We start from the raw sequence: 24800 nt of genomic DNA on the forward strand, positions 1-24800 counted from the left end.
TAGAGAATCACAGAATATAATTAATTTATAAGCAGAACGGAGAGATTGTTGTATTGTTTCTGAGTGAATAGTCTTTTAAATAAATGACTTCATTTGGTTTGGGTTAGTGACAAGGCTGAGTTTAAACAGTAAATTCAGCTTTTGAAGAGGAGATCAACACTTTGTAAACATGTATTGGCTTTTATGGTTTCACACAATTTATTGCCATAAATGAGAAAATGTGACGGATTGAAATTTGGTTATTTACCATTCAGAGGAACATTTACTCTTTTTGATGTTAAGAGGCTGTATGCTTTGTCACCAGTTTGAGAAGGACCTCGCTGCAGCAAACAGAAAGGGGCGGGGACGGACCACTGTCAGCATCGTACCTTATTTGGAAATGGAACCATTGCATTCCGGAAGTGAAGGGGGCGCTATTTCCTATATTATCCGCGGTCTTCCGTTTTTATTTTCTTTTTAAATCTGTGATATATCTTCATTTTTAATAAGGAGTTTCACTCTTAGCATGTATTTGAACTTCTCTCTTTCATTTTCTTCAGCGCAGATCACAGTTTTGAACAAATTCTGTAGTTTTCTGGGTACTTCTAAATCTAAACCCCTTAGTCGCATCTTTTCCAGCCTGCTACTGCCTCTAGTGGCGTGGGGGTGGTAACACAACTAATATAATTACATTACTAATCAGAAGACCATTAAGTCTTATTATTAATTCTGGCATTACTGGCATTATTAAGCCCAATATTACTGTGTGCACAGTACACCCTTCTTCAGGGCATTTACACAAAGTAACTGTGTTTTTCCCTGATTAAATTCAAATGCCACTCCATGTGAATTAAAGGCAGAAGATAACAAATAAACATTGTAAAACAAAACAGACTGGTTCTCATTTTTACAGAAAAAAATAACACACTCAAATTAGTTATTTAGAAAAACAGGAGTTGCTGTTCGTACCTTTAGAGCGCAGAAGATGCATGAGTCCTCCATGCACTTATGAGTGGTCAGCTGCCGAAAGCTTCTCCTAAAGATGTCAAGATGCCACAAGACCTGGAAAACAAAAACACACGCTCATTTTTTATTTTATTCAACTTATCCAGTTGAGAAATAATACTTTATCCCACAAAAACTGATGAAAGGAATGCATACTTGTTTGACTTGGACTGAGATTTCAATTCACAAACAGATTGAGTCTTTAAATATTTCCCTGTGGAGAATGAACAGGAATGAATAGTCAGAAAAACATTGCTAGGGGTTTTAATTTGTGGGAAACACACACACACATCCTGTCAGACTTGAGTGCTGCTCCAGTACAGACAGTCCATTAAAACCGCTGTTAAAACATCCTTTCATTCAAAAGGATGATAGTCTACCCAAAATAACCACCTGGAGGAGTTTCCTAAATAGCTGCCTGCTGGAACGGTTTGTCGTCTTTGGTTTGATTACATGAAAGGCTCATGGTTTCCACGGTAACATCACATTCGGTCTGATTATATCTGCAGGTGCACGGCAATCAGAAAAATTTATTAGAGGCGCAAACGTGGAAACATTGCTAAGGGAAGTTTATGTACAAAAGCAGGATTTATTTTACATTTAAAGCAGTTGTCTCTTTGTTTTATGACAAAGAAAATATAAACGAGCACCAACTAATTTAACAAAAATATAGTTTAAACCTTGATGTATTAGCAAATTGTCATATTTTTTCAGAATCCTCTACATCTCATATTGTTCCAGGAAAGTATGTATTTCACCTCATTTGTCCAAACGAGGCGATGAGTTTGAAGTTTCTGGATTTTTGTATTGAACTTCTAACAAAAAACTTTTTTCTCCCTTAATCCAAAATATGTCTAACAGCCAGTCTCTGCCCGTCTCTCCTCTTTGGGTCCAGGATTTCTTGGGAACTCAAGCTGGAAATGAAGCAGCTTTTATCCTCAAAATCCCAGAATCCCTTCGGCTCACTTCCAGTTGGTTTTATTTTTTTATGTATATAACCAAACTGAAGCAATAAAAGTTAACAAAGCATCAGAATCAGATCTTACAGTCAACAAAACCCTTTACGTTGTGCAGATGAACACCGTGAGACTGAACTAATTCATATTAAGTAAACTGCGTGGAAATCACCAAAACTAGGCTGGTGTGATGTTCACTTTCTGGTGCAAAAATAGGAGCAAACTTTCCACACGGCTGCATGTTGGTTTCACAGTGCTGAGGCTGCTCTGATATTTCTGGTTGACATTTGAGCTCAAACAGGCCGTTACAGCTGCTGCGAGGAACCCTTCTGTTACCTCTCCGCTGTCGGGCTCAGGTATCACCATGGCAACCTCAGCCCCATTCATCTGCTCGTGTGCAGAGCTTTCTTGATTGGGCTCGATTAGTTTAATCTTCCCAGAGGGGGAACGGTGCTGATTATGTGATGCGGGTACCGCAGCGAACGACACAAATTAAGGATTTAGCTGAATGTTATAAATTGTATTCAGTCTCAGCTTCAAGGATGCTTTTTTGTTGTTCTTTTTTGTTTTGTTTTTTAATATCAGAAACTCTTGTCGGGGCATTCCTGCTCAAAATACCACAAAATTAAACAAATTCATCTTTATGAATCACTTCTCCTACACAGCGTCCTCTCTGCTTTCTTGATCTTCAGCAATAAGTGGGAGAGAAAGTGAAAGAAGAGAGAAAGACAGAAAAGAAGAGTGTCCTTCTTTGTCTCTCTCTGGTGCAAAATCAAAAGGAAAGAGCCATTCGCGCATTCATTTAGTCAGCTGAAGGATAATACTGACGCTTCAATGTCCCTCAGGCTTCGACTGAGATTGGTAAATTACAGGCATGTAATTATGGAGACACGAGCGCAGAGTGTAGTTTGGCCTGAGTGACACAGGTTAGGAATGACAGACTGCATGCTGACCTCAGTGTTATGTGTTCAATTGCTTCCTCTTGGTTATTTGAACTCCTCCTCTGACTGTAGCGTATTCGGTCGTGTTCGTGCACAGCAATGCAGCAAGCGCAAGGATAGTGCACCATCCCTGCACCTCCCTCCCTCATTACCAGCAAGTCTTTCCTTCTCTAATCACCTCTTCTCTATTTATTAATACTATATCTTGTTAAAATGTGGTGATTTGCCTGTTTTAAGACAGTAACAGCTACAAAACTGGAACCACTTAAAATATTAATTTTTGAATAAAAATGATATGCTCACATCACACGCCCCTCTGAGCAACATCTCCACTCTGCACAAAAACAGATCCCTGAAGAAAGCTCAGGCAATTTCAGCTGAACCCAACAACCCCCTGTTCGTCCCCTCGGGACGCAGATTTGCTTTCAAAAGCTGCAGAACCAACAAATTTAAGAATTCATTTTTACCTGCTGGTGCCGTCTGTTTAAATCGTATGTCAAACTCGAGGCCTGGAAGTCGAATCCGACCCGCGGTAACTTTTTATACGTCTGAGGGACGCTTGGATGGAGCCTTCAAGATTACAGTTGTGTGATTAAATATTGTTTTATCAATCAAATTAAAAGTTTTTATCTGTATGCTGCAAAACTACATCAGTCAGTCCTCCCAGTTTTTCGATGCTGGTTTCACAAAACCAGCATTTCCCCACACGTTTTTGAGTCTGTGTTTAGTTTTTATCAAAGTTTTGGACTTTCTGTTGCAGTAGGTGAAGATCTTTGTCACCAGATTGCAGTAAAATTCTTATAAGAATAAGGGAGCATATTACAAATGCACAAAAACAGCCCAGGTAGGTAATTATGCAGCATCCTCAGTAAGAAAGAAAGTTAAGTTCTGGAGAAAAACATTATAAGAGGAACCATTGTTGAAACACATCTTTGTTTTTTTTATATTAACAAACTATCCTCATCGTTATCGCCAAGGTTTCCCCCAGAAAACTTGCAAAGTCTGAATGCTAGTTCAGTCATTCATCCAGCGGCCCGCCACGTTTTTGAATTAAAAAATGTTTAAAGTTGACAGGAAATTTGAAAATACCACTTGATAATTATGTGTTATTGTAAGATTGGAAGATTAATGCCTGAACACCAACCATAAAGTCTTAAAAAATGCAAACATTTTAAAAAGACTTCAATAAATAAGCAATGATAAGCCTGGCAGGGGAACAAGTAAAGCCTGGTGGCCCACCAGGCTTATAATACCTTGGGGGGAAACCCTGATTGTCGCATTTAAAAACAAATTAAAATGGAGCCATTAATCTCAGAGAAACATATCATCTGTATGTTAATTCTAACACAAGATGAATTTTCTTTAAATAGACTCTCATTTCCTCTCATTGATTCAAACTAAAATATTCCTTCATTCTGCTCTTACAGTTTAAAATGAAATAAAAAAAATTATAAACCTAAATTTTAATGTGAGAGAAAAACATTTTCCTTGTTTCTAATAAACGAAGGATAGGCCGCTGCAGTCTTTACTGATGGGAACCATAAGTGTTGTGACAAACCCAAACAAGCCGCCTAGATTCCTGCACAAAGTAAATCTTTATCCTGACCTGCAATACAACACCTGGCTGATGCCGCCATCCGCCGCTGACCTCTGCCCTGCATGTCCTGTTCCTACTGTTCTGCTCTCACATTACCACATGTAGTAACGGCGTCTCTATTCGCTGCATTTTGATTACTAAAGGATGCTGCTGTCTGTGCCACAGCCAGGGCTTCAGTTTCCAGCTCTTCCATTTTATATGAGCTTCTATTGAAGCAGTGAGGTTTAAATAGTAGGAAAGGTCAATGTTAAAGGTCAATTTATTCAAAGTAAAGATTAAATGGCTAAATGGACATTGGTTATTGAGAAAATTAAAACAAGAAAACAACAAAAGCTGCTGTTCTCCATGCTGGAAAATCTGTCAGCCATCTTCCCTCACAATCTAATGACAATATGATATATTTGTTATTATATAAAGAACAAAAAAAGCTTCAAATGACGTCAATTTAAACTGAAAAAGCATTCACAAGAGTTAAACTTTTCAACATTTTCTAACTTTGGAACCACAAACTTCCACACATTTTATGTTCTTCTTATCTTTTATTAAGTGATATAACAACATAGTAATTTTCCAAAGTTTATATTTGACAAATAAAAAACTCCTGCCAGTTTTCATGCCAAAATTGAACTTTTTTCTTTCCTATGAAGAAATACGTGTGGCAGAAAACTTAAACTGCACATCCCCAACCAAATGTTTCTACATTACTTTACACTGGTTCATAGATGGAATATTATTTATGGGAGGATTTTAAATGAAAGCGGCGACAAGGAGTCACCTGAAATGAAACTGAACATAAGAAATGGAGGAACGTCTAAAAAGTCAGTTTGCTCACAAAAGTGTTAGGAAGGTTTTGGTTTCCAAAGAGAATAACTCTCAACATTCAAAGGTGAGATTTGAAAGAAATAGACTAAAACTAAAAACTTCTAGGAAAGCTCAAAGGCCTTACTTATAATAAACAAGACTAATAAACTAAAATAAATTATCCAATCATGATATAACTCATAAAACATTGCACAGCCTTGTAAAAAAAAAAGAAAAGAAAGAAAAAGCAGAAAAGGCCCAAAAAGAAAATGAATTCACATCAAATACATTTTATCAACCCCAGAGGGAAATTAAAACAGGGACTTTTAAAGGTGACCTATTATGTTTACTATAGAATCGGTAAATGCGCTGAACAAAACATGTTGTTTTGTTCAGCGCAAATAAATTGAGTAAAATTATTTGAGTAATAATTTTACTCAAAATTATTCTTAAATAATGATATATTTTTTTAGCTCCTTTCAGATTGAGCTGTTTTAGGGCGTCTTGTCACTTTAAATCTAAATGAGCTGGTGCTGGCCATGCGCCCCTATTTGACGTTTACACTTAACATGTGAGAATAACTGCAAACAGATGCGCTATTACACAATCGTACATCTTTGAAAAGCATAAGTAGAGCCTCCTGCACAACTAACCAGAATGCACCACGTGGTTTATGACCAATAGTGCTGATGCTACTCTGCGGTTGCTAGGTAACAGGGCTGGGCTTTGCTGGGGTTCCTAGGCACGTCGAATGTGACAATTGTGAAACCGCTCATTTTCCAGAGACTAAAAGACATAAACTTCTTACAAAAACATGACTCTGTAGTTTTATAAGTGCTTACGATGGATTTTGGAAGTAGTGAAAGTAAACAAAAACATGCCAAAAGTACATTTGGCACAATAAGTCTCCTTTAAAACAGAGACCGCAAAAGATTTGATAGTTAGAGTCAAAGTTCACTTTACAGCGACACTGCAATGGCACAGATCAGTTCAGATCTGAGAATGGCCCAGTCCAAGTCAAACTAAGTCCAAAGAACCACTGAGAACTTGTGTAATGGTTTCAGGAAAATCAGCGTTGATGGATGCTCTCAAATTAATCTGACTCAGCTTAGCCTACTTTTCAAAGTAAAACTCACAGTGTGTGGATTTCTCAAAGGACCTGCAGCTCTAATTGGCCCAAACTAAAGTACTGACTCAGAAGTGCTAAATGCAAATGCACAACACACTTTTCGGACTTTCTTTGTGAAGAATGTTTTACCCATTTATCACATCCTTCCAATACAACAATGCACTACTTTGTTTTGGTGTTCCACCTAAAATCCCAAATAGAATACATTAAAGTTTGTGGCTTTACCCATAAAAATATGCAAAAAACAAATAAAGTAGAATGAGTTTGCAAGGCATTGCAAGCAGTGATGCAAGAACAATGGAAATATGCTGCAAACTATTAAATTAGTCATGAGAAAACGGTGTTAGGGTAGCCCCTTTGGTTCTGCCAAGGCTTTTTCTGTTAAGCTGCACTTCTTCTCATTATTAAAAGATGTGCTGTTGGGTTGATTGGTGACTCAACTGTCTGATAGACGTGCAAAGTTGTTACTCTGTGTTAGAACAGTGATAAAATAAATGTTCTTCATCCTCATCTGCTAGCATCAGCAAAGATAAGCTTCCCCAGCGCCCGGCCTCTCCTGGAGCAAACCAATGAACCACAATCAACACTAAACCATTTTGCTTTGTCACATAGTGGAAAGTTACCTACACTGTAGTATTTTTTTTTTCCTTCATTGCAGGCGACTGCAGTGTTATATAAATGACTTTGAAGCTTTCTGCTATCCTCTGCTCCACTGATAGCTTATCTTACATTTCATTTGCATCAATGCAACTGCAGAAAAAGTATTTCAAGCACGGCCACGAAAGTGTTAATCGCATGACAGCTAAACTTTTTAATCAGTTTATTTAGTGTATAAAATACTGCATGAAACACTGCAGAAAAAAAGATAATAAATGTAGATAAATGCAGTAATCTGCATGAATCAAAGAAGCAAACATTTGTGCCTGACCAGTGAAGCCCATGTGTTTCTGCCAACTTCATAACACACGGCTTCTGGCTTTTGCACTCTTGCCTAAGTTAAATGAAAAACTGCTGAGCATGTACGTAGGTTCTGCAACAAATCGGTGACCTGTCGAGGGTTTGCGCCGCCTTTCACCCAACGGCTGCTGAAGATAGACATCAGCCACGACGGATGAATGCACGAATGTAGATTTTACCTTGTAGTATTTTTCCTCAGATTCTCACAGAGGAGACTTGTCTGCTGCTGCTGATGTTGGTGCTGTTGGTGCTGATGCTGCTGCTGCCTCACAGTGGCTCCACTGCAGCAGAACTGGGTTAACTTCCTGGCCCAGGGGGGTCCCAGTGGGCCGCAAAGAGTCTTACATTCGCACTAAATCCACTTGTGGTAGAGCATTTTATAGCAGAGATTTGCTAGCACCTGCTAGGTAATTGTGGCATTTTTATTCTAATTAACAGAAAAAGAAAATTAAAAAAAAGCAAAAGATTTAAGGGGGGTTAATTTAAATACTGATAAATATAACATTCAAGTAGTTTGTGGTATTCTTTTTGTTCTTCTGCTCTTTATAGAGCCAAACAAGCTGGTTAATAAGTCAGTTTGTCATTTTTTAAAATGTTTTGGATGAATAAAAGGGGTGGACAGCACTCCTTAGGTCGAGAAATCCTCACTGTTCATGATATTTTTATTTTTTTGCCCTGTTTCTTGTAAATGCAGTAAAACAAACTGGTTATCTTCTTTCAGCCAGCTGACTGGAAGCAGGAAGCAACATTTTGGGAGCAGCTTCATAATAGGATTGATTATGTCCAGAATACTATGAGCAATGCAGCACTTTTCTGCATCTCATGAAAAAGACTTTAAACTGAAGGAACTGTATGAAAGAAAATGTCCGCGGTTCTAATCTCACCATGTTGAAAAACTGAAATCTTTTTAGCATCTGCTAAGAAATATTTTGACATTAGCGTAAGAGTTAATCTGGTAGCTAAGCTAAATTAAAGTGCCATGGAAATGAAGGAAAGTGCTTTAGATTTGCTACTCTAAATGCATCTTTGTTTCAAGCTTTCATTTCGAAGCAACAGAAGAATTAGTTATCATAGTTACAAAAGTATTAACGAAGCAGTCATCACTTTTAAATACTGTTTGTTTGACAGCAATTTGTGAACTCTGGAAAAAAAGAAATGGTGACAGACATCAGTGTTGTGAGAATAACTAGATATGAGCTGCTAACGACTCTGCTATGGAGTTTCCTATTGGAGAAGCAAATGGAGCTTTAGCAGAGGTTCAAGCTGGAAGACTCCGCCCCCTCCGTTCACCCATTGACGTCATGCTCATCCCCGTCCTCAGCCTGGACCTCACCCTGCACGTTCAATCAGCAATCAGGCTCTTCATAAGAGGATCCACACCCAAACCGTCAGACGCTTCCCAGCTGCGTTCAACCCACCACCTCCCCATCTCCACCCTCATCCTTCGGTTCTCCAGGATGGCGCCCTTTCCAGACCTCCACCACCAGTGTCGGGCCCCGGGGGAGAGCATCCCTAATCAGTTATCGGGATGTTCATCGAGTTCACATCAAATCTCAGCTCAAATCAGCTGCCGGGGCCCGAGCGCCAAAGAACTGTTATTCATTGCTGTCATTAAATCTTTTAATTGTTTCTTGTTCTCGTCTGAGTCTGTCCAGATTGAAACAATAATCGGACCTGATTGGACTGATCAGAGATTCTTAAAACACTATTTAAGATCAATGAAGACCTTCTGCTTTTTGGCAGAAATGACACTGCAACGCATAGCCTGACCCAACAGGACTGAATCATTTTAAACGATAAAGGAAGTATGGTAAAGTTTGCAAAAATGTTATTGCTTCAGTATTCATCAGCGCCTGCCAGTGTATGACTCACAATTAGATGGAGGACTTTTCCTTTCATCTTTTCAACTTCAGTCTTCAAAATAAGTAATTAAACTTCAGGAAGGCGCTGCCCTTGTGAAACAACAATAGTTCAGCCTGAAATGATTTTCATCCAGTTCAGTAAATGAGGCAGGAATCCCTCAGATTTATATTGATTTCAAGGGAAAATATTTATCCATTTTCACTAATGTCATATCAGAAGCTACTCAGCAGCTTCTTGTATTTTTCGGCTTCTATACTGGTGACTTTAAGGTCACAAGGCGTAGTTGCCTCCTCATTTGATCTCAGTTTAAAGAAACTCCAAAGCATAAATATTGCTTTTTTTCTGTTGTCAGGTATTGGATTTAGTGTTTTACCTGGACTTTTTGTGAAACAACAAAAAGATGATTGTTCTCTGTTTTCCCAGAAATACTAGTACAGTCTTGTGAATCCCAAAATCAATCGATGCATCTTCAGGTTTTATGAGGTAGATCTATTGTTACTCCCCTGCTATTTGCATTGGTCTCTAAAGAAAAAACAAGCCCTTTTTTAACATTTAACATTAAATTTCTTCTCTTCACTTAGCAGGTGGCTTAGGCACTCTTTAACTTTTATAGAAGTGAATAAAATTCCAAGATTAATGAATTATAAACCGCCACACGAGAAAAAAGCATGAACACACACACACTCACACACACACACACATACACACACAGTGAAAGCCTTGCCAAAAGCAGCTAAGTTCTGTCCCTCAGTTTATCCCTGCTCATCTGTGTCCAGCTAAGCATGCTGTCCCCTCAGTGTGTGTGTGTGTGTGTGTGTGTTAGCGTCTATATGTATCCTTGAGGTGGCCCAATTCTCACTGCTGGAGCTGCTTTGCATGTTTCTTCATTTTGTCCTCCACTTTGTCTTTTCACCCTTTCTGCTCAAGCCTTTTTCCTCTTACCTTACTGGAGTCTTTGTTTCCTCTCTTCCTCGTAGCAGTATCCCCTGAAGTCCTCTCCTCATCTTTTTCATACTGTATACTCCTCATCCCTCCTTCTTCTTCTCCTCCTCTCTGCAGTCTGCAACTTTTACTCTTTGCATCTACACCCCTCTGTCCTCATCAACTCTCCCTAAGCTTCTGCCCAATCCCTCTTCAGCTTACTCCAACCTCTCTCCCATCTCCCCCTCTCTCTCTTTCAAGCCAATAGTCAAGAGGCATTTCAGTGTGTGNGTGTGTGTGTGTGTGTGTGTGTGTGTGTGTGTGTGTGTGTGTGTGTAGTGTGAGCCAGCTGGAAGTCTTGGTAGGAGGCAAGAGTGTCTTTTTTTTTATGTATGTGTAAGCAATGCAGAGTTAGCATCTCTGCGTACACACACTGGCCGTCCACGCTGAGGTCAGCTCCACTAAAACACGGCTACTGCCCCATAATCCTGTGTCTGTTACTCTTCTGATTTGCAGTTTGCTGCAGTGTTTTAGGGGCAGATGGGCAGGGCTGCACAACTTTGACGAATAAGCCGTCAGTCAGCGTTGTGCATATTAGCGCAGACCAATAAAATACCTTGAAAATACAGTATAGTGCTTTGCGGAAGCGTTCATGCTTTAACTTCATCACGTTTTGTCACATTTCAACCACAGACTTCACCTGGATTTTATTTAACAAATCAACAGAGTCGAGGTTGAGGAAAAGAAGGAAATGCATATATGAGTTTCACAATATGCACAAAAGAAAACACATATTTTCAAGTCTTAACTGGACCATTCTAACACATCACTATGTCCTGATTTAATCCACTGCATTGTATAAAACTGAGAGTGGCTTAGATTTTCAACATAAAGGGAATAAGAAAACTGTTGTGCAAAATCTATACACAATATTTAAAATAGAATCATAATAATAAATTTGGGGGGATTTGACTGTGTGTGTGTTTTTGCCTTTGGACTGAAAACAATGCGTTTATTTAAAAGTATTGTTTATGAATACATTACCATCCTCTTATTACAAAGGTTTCATGTTTCTCTTTGTTCAAAAGCCTTTCAAAAAGAAATAAGATTAAATATTTGTAAGTTCTTTATGTTTTATTTGAGAAATAACGTATTTTAAAAGTGGATCTCCTTAATGCAGATTTTGCAGCAAAATTTATTTTGTAGGAATAACGCAAAATGTCTCTTTGAACTATAAAGGTTTCAGACAGATTTGGTATTCAGCTCAGATTATCTCCGCTCCACGTCACTCTCTTTCAAATCACATTTAACATTTTTAAAACTGGAGACCAGAAAACCTTTGGCTCTCTTGGTTTTCTTTTGATTTTGAACTCAAGATGAACTCTTGTGACAACCAGACTGTGATTCCTTTGGCAGAAAGTGGTTTTGTTAAACAAATACTGTATGTGGAAAACACTGCAAATCAACTTGAACACACCTTTATAACTGTAAAATAAGCATCATGATGCTGGGATGCTTTTCTTCACCATAGACAGAGAAGATGCACAGTGTTGATATGGAGGCAGATGGAGCTAAAGATTGGGCTAATAGTTCAACTTCCAGCAGGACAACAACGTGAAACATACAACCAAGCACTGAAGTAGTTCAGATTAAAGTGCAAAAATGGCCTAGTCAAAGTTCAGACATAGATCCAAGTGAGTGGTAAAATGTGAAAACTGCAGTTTCTATGTGATTATCATCTAATCTGACAAAGCCTGAGCTATTTTGCAAAGCCTGAATAGTAGGGCAAGAACTAATTATTATTTTATTAATCAATTAAGCTGTTGATTACTGATTATTCGTCCAAAAGAAAAGACAAGAATGTGTCTCTTCCTGTGCAGATGGTTGAGAAGATCACCAAAAAAAGCTAAATATTGTTCTACAAAGTATTAGTTGAAGAAATAGAAAAATAGAAACTTCATAGTTATGTGTTAATATCACTTAAAATATCATAAAATACTTTGATCCGTGTTGCTGCAATGTGAAAACGGTCAGAGGGACTGTAAATAAGCTTTCAAAGTTTTAGAAATTGGTCAATTTGCTAAAACTTCAAACTGCTTCTAAAAACAACCCAAGAGCTTTAAAAACAAACAAACAAACAAACAAACAAAAAAAAACACCCGGCTGTTTTGGCAACAACAGAATAATGTTTGGTGGCGGCAAAAAAACCAGCTGCAAAAAAAACCCAACAATTAAGAAGGCACCACTAACACAGAAAAACCACACAAAAGCACACCACAGACACAGAAAAACAAAAACATGGGGAGAGCCACAAAAGCGCTGGGAAAAAACAAAAGCGTTGTGATAGACACACAAAACACAAAAAACACCACCCACATTCGTGGAGAGTGCACAAGACGCTACACCTCCGCTTCAAAAAGATACAAAATAAAAACGCACATCTGTGCACACACATTTAAACGTGAGTGTAAATGTTGGGTTTGGGAGATCTGACCAGCAGCATATTATCTGGATTTAAAGAGACAAGAGGCCCTAACGCAGCTCATTCCTGAGAATTATCCTCTATTTCTAGATTAATGTTGATCTGTGGCTGTGAGTTCACCCAACTGACCTGCAGAGCACTGTTGAGGAAGCAGCTGTTTTGTCCCGGCTCGTTGCTCAGGCCTTTGCTCGGCGCGATGGAGGTCATGGTTCTCGGGGTCACCAGCCCCTGCATCCCGCCGGCCGCTCCGCCACCAGAGGCAAAGTAGTTCCTCTTCCACGACATCACTATCTGGACGTCCCCGTTCCCACAGGGATGCAGAAAAGGGGCAGGGCAGAAGACCAGGCGACAGCCTCTATGTCACTCCCATGAGAGAGAAAGATGGAGAATGGGAGAAAGGCAGAGCAGGAGGAAACGGAAGGAGGAGTGGAAGGAAATCTGTGGACTGAAGAGATGCAAGATGTCTTGGATAGGGATCTGGCCCCCATACAACCCTCCCACTGTCCTGCCGTGTTTTTCTTTTTTAAAGTGGTCCACTTATATTTGCCAGTGATTGTGTTGGTTTTCTGTTTTTAGCTCCGTGGGTTTATAAGTCTGCGTTTGAAGCCATGAGAGCGTTTCCAAAGAATGATTTGGCAGATTCTCTCAGATAAAAGCGGCTCTGACAGCAGTGCTGCTCCCATGTGGGGATCCCTGTGGTTTCTTCTCCTCTTTCACTTTATCTGGAAGACACAAAAACCAATCTGTTAGGACTCAAAACATCAAGCAAACAGCAACATACCGAGTTCCTACAGCAGCTCTAAATGGAAAATCTAAAGTGGACCAACAAAAAACCATCTGTTGGGTGTCTGGTAGCGGCTAACTTCAGTAGCTTTTGTAAACTGGAGAGCCAGGAGAAAACATCTTCCTTTTCTTGGATCAAGTACTTTCAGCCCTAACAACATAAGATAAAGATTGCTCACGAGAATCAAGTCCAAGACTACGAGTTCTAGTTAAGCTCAGTTATACGAATGGTGCTGAACCGAACCTTCAGGTCCGATGCTCACACTGTCTAATCTAAAATCAGCCTCCATGGACAGTAATTCATTTTGGATGCTTTTGTCTGTTATGTCACATTTTAATCCGTGCACAGGGACCCGATGAGGAGCTTATGGCGATTCAAGCATCTGAACTTTAGTGTGATGATAAAGTCATGAACACGACTGAATTTGCATAACATCGCAGGGCAGAATGTAATAGAGCCGCAGTCCCCCCACCACTCTTCTCTCCATACTTCCTTACTTTATAGCTTCCCTGCTTTTGGCAAAGCTCCCTCGTCTGATAGCTGGGCTGCATTAACACCACAGCATCATCCTGGCGAAAGGCCAAAGGCCACAGGGATGCTGCGGGTACTCGAACAATCACTACTGTACTATCTATCCATCTGTCTGTCTGTCTGTCTATCATCTATCCGTCTATATATCTATCTTTCTATCTGTCTGAATTGTGAGGTTTATGGTGGGATTTGGCTGGCATGCCCCTGTGTGCCATTTTTCCTCCACAGCGCCACATCCCCAGCCTCTGTCTCAGCAGTGTGTGTGCGTGTGTGTGCATGGCTGTGTTCCCCACTGAGCCTGTGCAGAGTGTGTGATCACACTTCCTATCTCTGACTGCACCCTACAGCCACACACAACCAAGACAGCAGTGGCGAGGTCTCACAACTGCTGTTTATGTGAACTGCGTAGGTGTGTGTGTGTGCGTGTGTGTATGCATATGTGTTGTTCTCGTGTTCCCACATCTTCGGCTAGTTACCATGGAAATAGGCCAAGCAGCAGGCATGCGGGGGAAAAGCTGAACCATGTGATTTAACAGAGAGACACACTGTGCTGAACTGGTTGAGAGAGCACACGCGAACACTCTGTTGCACGCTGGGCTGGCGAGTGATGATGATGATGTGTACTGATGTAGGAGACTTCCTGGAAGCCAGAGTGAGTCAAGGCACAAGTCAATCACATTCCCTGATCCTGCTCTGGACGGCTCGGGACGGCAGCCCAGACAGCAGCCACACATCGAGGAGAAATTCCTCGTGGAGACGATGCCGGCTGTCTCCACAAGGCCGGTGTGGAGACACACTCTGTGTGTCCGGATGGCGTAACCTGTAGAAATCAGCCGCAGTGCTTGTTCAGTGTGTGTTTTCTTTCTTGAATACTGTAAGGCACATGTATCAAACGCAAGGTCTGGGGGCCAAATCAGGCCCGTAGTTTTCTATGTGGTCCTTTAGACTCCAAGTTACATCAATAAGTTCTTCAAAAATCTGCTAAACGCACAGAAAATCAACAGATCTCCACTTTTTATCTCATTTCTACTGCAAATTTTCTCAAAATTGGTCAAAAACATTGAGTGACTGCTGCCTCAGCCTTACTTGATGTCAAGTCATAGTCAGTAATTGATACGACGAGTGGTAAAAAGTCACATTTAACAGCAAATATTATAAAAATTCTAAATTGGCACCACAAAATCTGCAAGTTTGACAGATCACAAAATCCTGGAGGAACAGCTATTTATTGATATTTTAATAGTTTAATTGGTTTTATCAATCTATTCTAGCACATCTGGCCCTTTAAGAACATTCAGATTTTTTATATTGGCCCAAAATGTAAATAGGTTTGACCCCACTGCAGTACAGTCACTCTAATCATCAGTCCTTTAATCCTGGAAGATTAGAAGAAGGCTGACTTTGGAATTATCTTTATGTGACTCTGAAGGTTCAGGTCTGAGTCCATCCCTAGACCCAGATTTTGAATTTTATCTCTATTTTGTTCCTCTTTACGTCCAAATATTATAACTTCAGTTTTGTTTCTGTTCAGCTGGAGAAAGTTCATGGCACGTCTACGCACTGATTTGATAATATTTTATTTACATAAAATAAAAACAAAATAAACTACTTATCTTGAATTTAGTTAAAATTTAACATTTAACAGAACTGAACAAAAGTGGCTAAAATAAAAAATAAACTTGAAATAATTATCTAAATTAATCTGGATTACAGTCCAGTGAAATTATTGAACAGATGTAATATTCATTATGTCTATCACAACATACATTATTACTGATTTATTGCCCAGCCCTATTTGAAAACACTTTTTTACACTTACTTATATTTTCGTAAGAAGAAAGCTAAAATAAGGAAAACTGCAATTTGAGGACATGTAAAAACATTTTCATGCACAAAAGTTCACACCTACTCTGTTCAGCGCAATGATTTCTGCAGGAGTTGCATTTTTTTCCCCCAGTATGAAATATGAGGGAGGGGCGGTGAAAGGAGCGTCTGTCTACAGTCTGCAGGAAGAAAAGCATCCTGGAAAAGGTTCGCTGCTACAGAAGTCTGTTTTTGTTTGCGACACCTCAGTTCAGCCTCCATCAAGATTGCTTTGGCTTTAGATCACTGCCAAAGGCTTTTTGACAAATTCATAGAAGCTTCAAGCAGAATTCAAATCACTAGAATATAAAGAGGAAAGTCTTACCAGCTCACACACATGCAGTGTACTGTAAAAACAAAAACAAAAAAGGTATTTTTGGTCTAGTTTCTAGTGCAGATATGCATAAGAGGGTTAGGGCCATTAAAAAATAAAACTTTAATCTCAGAGTTCTGACTTTTTTTCCAGTGGCCCTAATTCTTTTCTGTACTTTAAAGTTGAAAAAAGCTGCCAGTGGAATAAGATATTTTTTTTTCCATATCGTAATTCTAAGTGTCTACTGGAAGAATATTTCACTTATAACTAGTAGCTACTTTTTCATCAATATTAAAGAATTGTTTATTCCTATATCATGCTAAAAAGTTACTTGTAAGTTAGTATACTTAAAATAAGACAAAACTAAAATATTTTCACTAGAAACAAGAACATAGATACTTCAATTTTCTGTTTTTTTTTAGATGCTTTGAGAGATGTTTTCACATTTTTTATCTCTGCACACTTCTGGACATTTCAGCAGAAAATTTACCTTCACTTTACTCTACAAACATTTTTACACAAACAGATGTGATGCTGCGACCACTGAACAAAACATCACAAGATTTCATATCTCCCATTTTAACATAAATGATAAAATAGGAAGCAGCGCAGCCAAATAAAAAGTTACAAAATACCTTAACAAGATTAATACTGCAAAAGTTTCTTAATATTTTAACTTCATTTTTGGATTTTATTTTCCAAAACTATAGATCCACCTTATTATGAGAGGGATCCAGAGTCAAGATGTAAGAAATGCAGTCAAAATTCAGTGGACGTTTGCAGTTTTAGCATAATAAGATGAACATGTGGCAGACAGAGGAACTGAGTTTTCAAACTGTGCTGCAGGGATTATCACCTCTGGTCCCAGAAGAGCACAGGTGACTGTTGAGTGACAGGACCAAACTGTGATGTTCTGGTGATGCATATTTAAACACAACTTCAAATGTGACCTCAATGAACTAGAATATGACTCAAAGGGTCATTTATGTCAGTAATTCAATTTAAAAAAGGAGACCAAAGAAGAAGGATTTTGTCAGCCACATGAAGTGAACAGCACAGGCACTCACTGCTTATTTAGGGCTTGTTTTACATGAATTACAGCTTCAACAAATTGAGCTAATAAATTTCACACTCTGCCTTGGTGTTAAAAAAGCTCAGTTTGCTTTATGAAAAACATATATTTCACATGTGTTTGTACTTCCATTTGGGTCTCAACTGCTCCTAGAAACAATCCAAGTGCTTAAAAAGACATGCAGCTGTTTTTTTAGGCAATAAATTCATTTATTATGCCTGTCACCTGACGGGGCCTCCAGCACATTTGATCAGTTGGCTTTCCTGCTGTACAATGGCTGCTGGAAAAGACAAGAGTTGTGTCCAGAAACCACTTTCTATATTTTTGTTGGTTGTTTATGAGGTTTTACTTCCTCTTTTCAAAGATGTATGGTTGTATAATTTTGAATCTGTTTGCAGCCATTTTCACAAGTCAGAGGAAGGTGGGGGGTATCACATTGCAAGCAAAATCTATTTTCAAAGTTATAATTGTCATAATAAACAGAAAAAAAATCTTTCTCTTTTTTTTTTTACTTGAATGATTCTCAGTGAATTCAAGGAGAGGCCCAAGTATTTATTTTCATCATTTCCACTCCCTACAGGTCCACAGCTAACTGCAGTGACCCGTTTCCTCCTGTATTGCACTGCTTAGCAGAGAAGAATATATTCACCGACTCCACGACTGACCTCAGAGTTAGCTGGAAATAATCTGACACCATTTTGGATGATACTGTCTCTGCCTTTCACTGTTCCTGCTGTGTGTCAGTGTGACTTGTGACGGTGACACCAGTGTGAAACAAGCTGCACAAAGAGCTGATACTTTCCCCGAGGACAATAGCCTGTCTCTCACGCTGTCTCCATCCCACTCATGCAGCTACACAACACAAGAAGTACATTTTTGCAATTTGTAAAAGTTTGAAAAAACTTACATTTAGTCTCTTTTATGTCCATTTAATTATTACTTTTCTGTTCTCATTTCCTACTTTGTCTACCCATCATCTTTGTCTCTTTCCGTCCAGTTTCCAGACATGCATGCTCTCCTGTGCGTGCACACACAGTGGTTTCCCCATAACTGGGTTATGTGTAACTTCAAATAGCCTTGGTTGACAATAGGGAGAGCCCAGAGTGCGTCCTCTCCTCTGTGCCTCTCATCCTTTCATTCCTCAGTTTTAACACTTAAACTGGTATGAAAAGTTACGTTTGTGCCCCGCGTGCAGCCGGCTACGTGTTTGTAAAAAAGGGTTTGGCTTCAAGGTCATTTTCCTGCTGAGACTCTGCAACATTGAAGCACATGAGCGACTCCTCATACGAGCTGTGGGTATGCATGCACAGGGTAGCCTATATGCAACCCATTATGCCCATGTCACATGTCCACTGCTAACCCTATTAGCAGGAAACACAAAAACAGGCATGGAAATTTGCTTAATATTAGGCTATTACATAGCCATCCTTATTTACAATGCATGCTGGGAAACATGAGGTTCTCCCAGTTTGGGTCAGTGCAGAGGGAGAGGAGAAGAAAGAAGGGGAACGACAAGGAAAAGGAGAGAGGAGATTTTCCAAAGAGAGGAAGGAGAAAAGGAAAGGAAAGGAAAGGAAAGGGAAGGGAAGGAAAGGAAAGGAAAGGAAAGGAAAGGAAAGGAAAGGAAAGGAAAGGAAAGGAAAGGAAAGGAAAGGAAAGGAAAGGAAAGGAAAGGAAAGGAAAGGGAAGGAAAAGAAAGAAAAGGAAAGGAAGGAAAAGGAAAGGATGAGGGAAAGGAAAGAAAAGGAAAGGAAACTTTCAAAGGAATCTAGGAAAGGACAGAACAAGAAAATGGAAAGGAAAGGAAGGAAATCAGCAAAGGAAATAAAACTGGGAAAGAAGAGAAAGAGAAGAGAAGAGAAAACAAGGAAGGGAAATTGGAAAATAGTGAAGGGAAGGAAACTAGGAAAAGACAGAAGAATGAAAAAGGAAACGCAGAAAGAAAATGCTGCTAAATGAAATAAAACAGAACACAAGATATTAATAAGAGGAAAGGGGAAGAATAAATAAAACTAATTAATATGTGACAATCAATGTGAGAGATTAACTAAAAGCAGAGTAGTTAGAGAGAATGCAGCAAACATAAGAAATAAAGAACTGGTCAGAGCATTAGGCTGAATGAACAGAAACATGTCAAAGCGTATAAATTACAAGAAAAAGAAGCCGCATCCCTGCTGGCTTTAAAGGTCACAGGAGATATGTTATATGAGAATGCCTTTACCGTTTGCATATCATCCCACGGATGGCAGCTGGACCCGCGCCACAAAGTCCGAAACACCTCAGCTCACCTCAAATGTCAACAAACGGCCCCGAGACTCAATTTGGGATCAGTCACACATGAGCAGCGCATGAGAAACACTCCAAGGACTTAAAACCAATTAGTGAATGTAAGAAAATTCAATATCCTTTGCTTTGAAATGTTTCGCTTTGTGGCTGGGGGTCTGCGAAGAACAATTCCCATGACCTGTCGTCTGTAGAGCGCCACACAGGTTCAGACATGCAGCTTCCTTTAATTTATCCCTCTTATGGTCCCACAACCGCAGACCATGTTGGCTTCTGCATACTGCTAACATTAAAATACCAGATAAATGAACAAGGACACAGTTGTCAAAAAAGATCTTGCAGTGCATCCCTGCAAGACGATGAGCTGAAAGGCTGGATATGGAGAAAGCTTAGAAATTATAGAAACATCAATAAGGACACGTTTGATGGGACGCATGAACCAGAGACTCATGCACCATTCGCTCTGCTGTAATTTGTCTAATTACAAAGACAAACTTCTCTTTATAATTAGACACTCCCCTATTCAGCTGTAATCTTTTTAGATTATTAAATTGAGTGTTTGGTGTGAGTGAAGCTATTATTAAATTAAATTAGTAGGGAAACTGAAGTGAATGGTCATGAGGAAGAGCAAAGTGGGTCAAAAAGGTTTCACTTTATTCTATTAGTTTAACTGCTTTAATCAATTATCAAGCTAAATTGGAGGGTTTGTTGTATCAATTACCTGTTTATTGTCATGCCACAACATAATAGCCAGATTTCAATCTGATCTTTGACTAGACCACTCCTTAAAAGTGGACTTGCTGATGTGTTTCGGATTATCTTTGAGTCTTTTTCAGCCTACAGGAGTGTCTGGGTATGGAGAAGAATAATTCCCATCAGACCATCAGACTGCCGCCATGTTTGATTGGGGATATGAAGTGATCTTTATGAAACTCTGTCAGTTCACCACCAGCTGTACCAGGATGCGGCCCGTCCAAAAAGTTATTGTCTCATCAGTCAACACAATGTTTCTGCCAAATGTTTCAAGGGCTACGTTCACACTGCAGCCTGAATCGGATTTGATTGTTCACACTTAAAAATATGAGACTTGTATATCCGCGTGAACGGGTAAACGACCTGAAAGTATCCCGCATGCGCAGTAGAGGGCGCCATAACGTCACAGATAGAGATATTTATGTCTATGTAGTAAAAGCGTCCGCCATCTTCTATGTGGCAGCAGAGCGATCGAAGCTCCTTAAGTCCTGTGCTGTGTGGACTTGTTTCAACCTTTTACGAAACAAACTGGATTCATTGCCATTACCTTTCACAGGTAAGGATGAAAGATCAGAATTACTTGACTTTGCAGCTAGAAATTAGCTTCTAAACAACCAAGAAATATTTCCTATGTAGCTTGATTGGCCCGAAGTAAACGCTGGTTGTTAGCATAGCAGCTAACGTTTTCATACTGTTTTCTAATGAGAGAGAGGTGATGAACAACCGCTGTTAGAGGAGAAGTTCATTAAAGATCCGGGCATTTTGTTAGGAAAGATCAGTCAGGATCAGAGCTGGAGCTGCTGTTCTTCAGTCTGTTTCCCAGCTCAGCTTCACCATGTCGGTATTTAGCTATAAAGATGCTACGAGTCAGAGCCCAACATGCTGAAAATGTTTTTTACTGAATGTGAAGGAAACATATATGTATTTTCTATTTCACTTTGGATAATTTCTCTTTTATCCTTGGCTTTAGCCTGTGAACCAGGACGTCTCAGAAGTCATTGAGTTCTCCCAGTGTGACCAGCAGACTGAAGCCCTGCCTGTGACCAGTGTTCCCAGTATACTAAATAAATGTGTTTTATTCTCTCACTTTTTGTGTATTTTTAAATATCTCAATCTGAAGTATTAGTGTATTAATACAGCTTACGTAATGAAATGAAAATAATTTATTCTGTTAGAATTATTTTAACTCTTTGCTGTCAATAGCAGAGTTGACATACTGTAATAAATATTTATTCTCTGGAAAAAAGTAAGAAAAACATGTAGTTTAATGTTTGGCAATGACTGATTTATAAATCAAAAGTAATTTCTCAATAATGTATACAAATAAATACAATAATTAAAATACACCAATTTGTTTCTTGAAAAGTTAAAGGCACATTAAATTATGGAATTATGTAAATATGTTCTTTAATTAAACACTGTAACAGTGTGTCTGTTCATCAATGTCAATATAAACATTATCAGAATCGTTTCTATCAAACAAAAACATTGTGCTCTTTATTTAGAAATGCCCCCAAAACAATTAAATAATCACATCAAAAGTTAGAAACTCTGTCTTTAGTCATTTCTTTGATTGACAAATATATTAATGTGTGTGAGAAAAATGTGTCAATGGCAGGTATTAACTTAAACTACTTTGTAGAACGGCACTTTATAAAGTTCGGTCCATTCACTTGTATTAGCTTACAGGCACACATTCCACATTCAATATGGCGGACGCTGTTACGTATCGCAGCAACGGGCCGACCCGCTCCATGAGGCGTCTACGTATATGATGTCTATGGTTTTGCCCATAGCCGCCATAAAAAAAAATGAAGGATTGTTCAGTGTTTGCGGAAGTAAACATGGATGCTAACAGTGGAGCATAGCTTACGATTCTGAAGTTGTTGTCCGACCGGAGCCAGCACTTTAACAACTTAATCCTCATAATCGTCCGCAACGGTTTTTAGGGCGCAGAATAGTGACGTTCGTCGAGTATTAGTGACGTTCAGGTCGGACGGACACGACCTGAACGTTCAGATCTCATTTGAAAAGATCGGATCGGGTATCCAACCCCCAACATTCGATGTTATCTAAAATAAATTCAACTCTGTGAAAATGATTGAGACAAAGAATCCTGCTCTGCTCTGTAGGAGCATAATGTCCCGTTTGGTTTTTGACATGTATCCATTTAATGATTAAGACCCCGCACAGCTGTTCAGTTTATTACGCTTATGCTTATTTTGTTTTCTAATATTAATCACCTATTGTGTCACATGGCTTTCATGAACGTTTCCTAATTAGTTATTGTGGTAGTAAGCTGCTTTGTTGTTGCAATGAGCTATACAAATAAACTTGACTTGACTTTAAGACCAACTCTAGTGAAAACCAAAATTCACAGAACAGGATGCAAGAAGGAACTAGGAAAGTTGACACAAAAGAACTGATATCTAAACACAAGTGAAAAAAAAAAACAGCTTTGGATCATGACAGTATTCCCATGTTAGAGTGGCCCAGTCAAAGTCCACACCAAAAACAAAGTGAGAATCAATGACAGGACGTAAAAATTACTTTTCATAGATTGTATCTCATCTGGATACAAAAGAATGGACAAATAATTCAGTATCTGAATACTCAAATAATGCTCTGCAATAAAATTCCCAGCCACACTTTTCACTTTCAAATCCCTAATTATTTGTCTTCAACTACTTTGCGCTGCTCCGTCACATGAAATCCGAATAAAACCCAGTGAAGGTTGTGAGATAAAACATGGGAACTCTCAAATGAACACTTCTGCGCTCTGTGCATTATTTACCCCCAGTGTGTGGACAGTTCGGTTAATTTCCGCTTCATTTCCAAAAACCCAAAGCTGACGGGAATTTAAACCTAAATGTCGAGACGACATTTGAGCTCAGTTTGAAGGGCGAAGGTGTTGCGTATCCTCACGTGTGCGTGCGGTTTGTATTACTCGTGTTGTGGGGACATCTTTCGGTTAAAGCCCCCCACGCTGCGTCCCAGTCGAGAGGCTTTAACCATCTCCAAAAAAAAAAAAACGAAACCTCACGTTTAATAGGAAATGCTGGCAATATGTTTCCCCCCCATTTGTATTTTATTTTTAAAGGCATTTTTATTTATTTATTTATTTATTTATTTATTTATTTATTTATTTGGAGAACTCACGTGTGTGCGCGCACGCGGCACAAGGCTGTGTCACCATCCCGATAATGTGACGGAGCTATTGGCTGGGCCAAAGTCATCAATCAGGCGGATCAAAGCCCGAAACTTTAAATCACTATGAGAGGAAGAGGAGGAGGAGGAGAAAGAGGGGATGATGACAGCGAAGCGCGAATCCGTCTCAACAAGAGGCTGCTGGCTGGGGTCTCCCGGACATCCATCAACAAGTCCGCGAACAGTTCAACAAACACGGTCCAAACCTCAAAACACGCAGGGACGCGCGGCCGTGTGAGTTATGGGATGGGACAGCCTGAACACCTGTAACTGATTTTAAGCCTGACTTGGTCCCAGGATGACCACATACACATAAACACACACACACACACACACACACACGCACACACACACACCACCTGATAGAATAATGGAACTGAGAGCAGATACAAACTGAACCATGTTGGTGATGATGATGCTGCTGATGCTGCTGACATATTGGTCATGAAGATGATGATGATGATGATGATGGAGGGGGAAAATGACAGCCAGCCTCAGAGTGCACATCTGGAGCACATCACACACATCTGGGAGATGCGATCCAAAGCACATAAAGAGACACACGCACCTACTCTGTCTCCTGGAGTCCAGATCTGAGACCGGTCCGGTCCATTTGAGCCCGTGCAGAACACGCTGAGCAGTTCTTACTCACCCCGGCTGCTGTCGCCGCCAGTCCTCGTCCGATCGCGTGTCCTACCGTGTGATCAGACGGAAGAGAGGGCGAGTCGTGGGCGCATCTATCCCCCTCCTTCCTCCGTCCACCACCAGCGCCATCCAGCGCTGCGGTCGCGCTACGCCACTCTCGCGATACCGAGCCATCGACTCTTACCAGCTGAGCCTGACAGAGTGACGTAGCGCGATTGTTGCGGATTAGTTTAGCTCGACGGTGCCGCCTTCCGGGCAAAACAAGGACGATAGCAATTATGGCAAGTTCATTTATCATATAGTAAGGGGTCTCTACCATAGACATAATATAATCGTCTATGGTCTCTACGATTAAAAACCTGATTTGATGTGGAAGGTCAGAGGTACAGAACATGAAGAGAGGAGTAAATCTGAGTAACCTTTGCATATCGGACGATTTTTCAAACATTGAATTTTATTTGGTGAAACCGTTTCTTTGCAATGCAACCAATGAATGAAAAAAAAAAATCAATTGAATCACCTGAATTTAAAAGTAAAAGTATAAAAATCGCAAATCATTTTTCAGATAAAATGTGCAGCGTAGGTTTAAATCTGAAAGTACGACAGAGTATTAGGGACATACTCAAAAAAATAAAATAAAATAAATAATGAGAATAAAGTCATAAAATTAGGAGAATAAATACTTCGAGAATAAACTTAAACAAGAATAAAAGTAATA

General features: G+C 39.5%; 1 protein-coding gene across 1 annotated transcript in view; it reads right to left on the reverse strand.

The window, feature by feature from the left end:
* usp54b (ubiquitin specific peptidase 54b) overlaps positions 1 to 24231 on the reverse strand; it is an 86077-nt gene extending 61846 nt beyond the window's left edge. Inside the window, exons 1-3 of the mRNA XM_016676613.1 lie at positions 24006 to 24231; positions 12761 to 13353; positions 949 to 1041 (exon numbers count right to left, since the gene is read on the reverse strand). Of these exons, the coding sequence (XP_016532099.1) occupies positions 949 to 1041; positions 12761 to 12916 (249 nt within the window). The 5' untranslated portion in view covers positions 12917 to 13353; positions 24006 to 24231. The remainder of the gene's footprint in view (positions 1 to 948; positions 1042 to 12760; positions 13354 to 24005) is intronic.
* Positions 24232 to 24800: the final 569 nt, after the last annotated feature.

This window comes from Poecilia formosa, unplaced genomic scaffold (assembly GCF_000485575.1).
Source record: "Poecilia formosa unplaced genomic scaffold, Poecilia_formosa-5.1.2 Scaffold136, whole genome shotgun sequence".
NCBI classification, from domain to species: Eukaryota; Metazoa; Chordata; class Actinopteri; order Cyprinodontiformes; family Poeciliidae; genus Poecilia; species Poecilia formosa.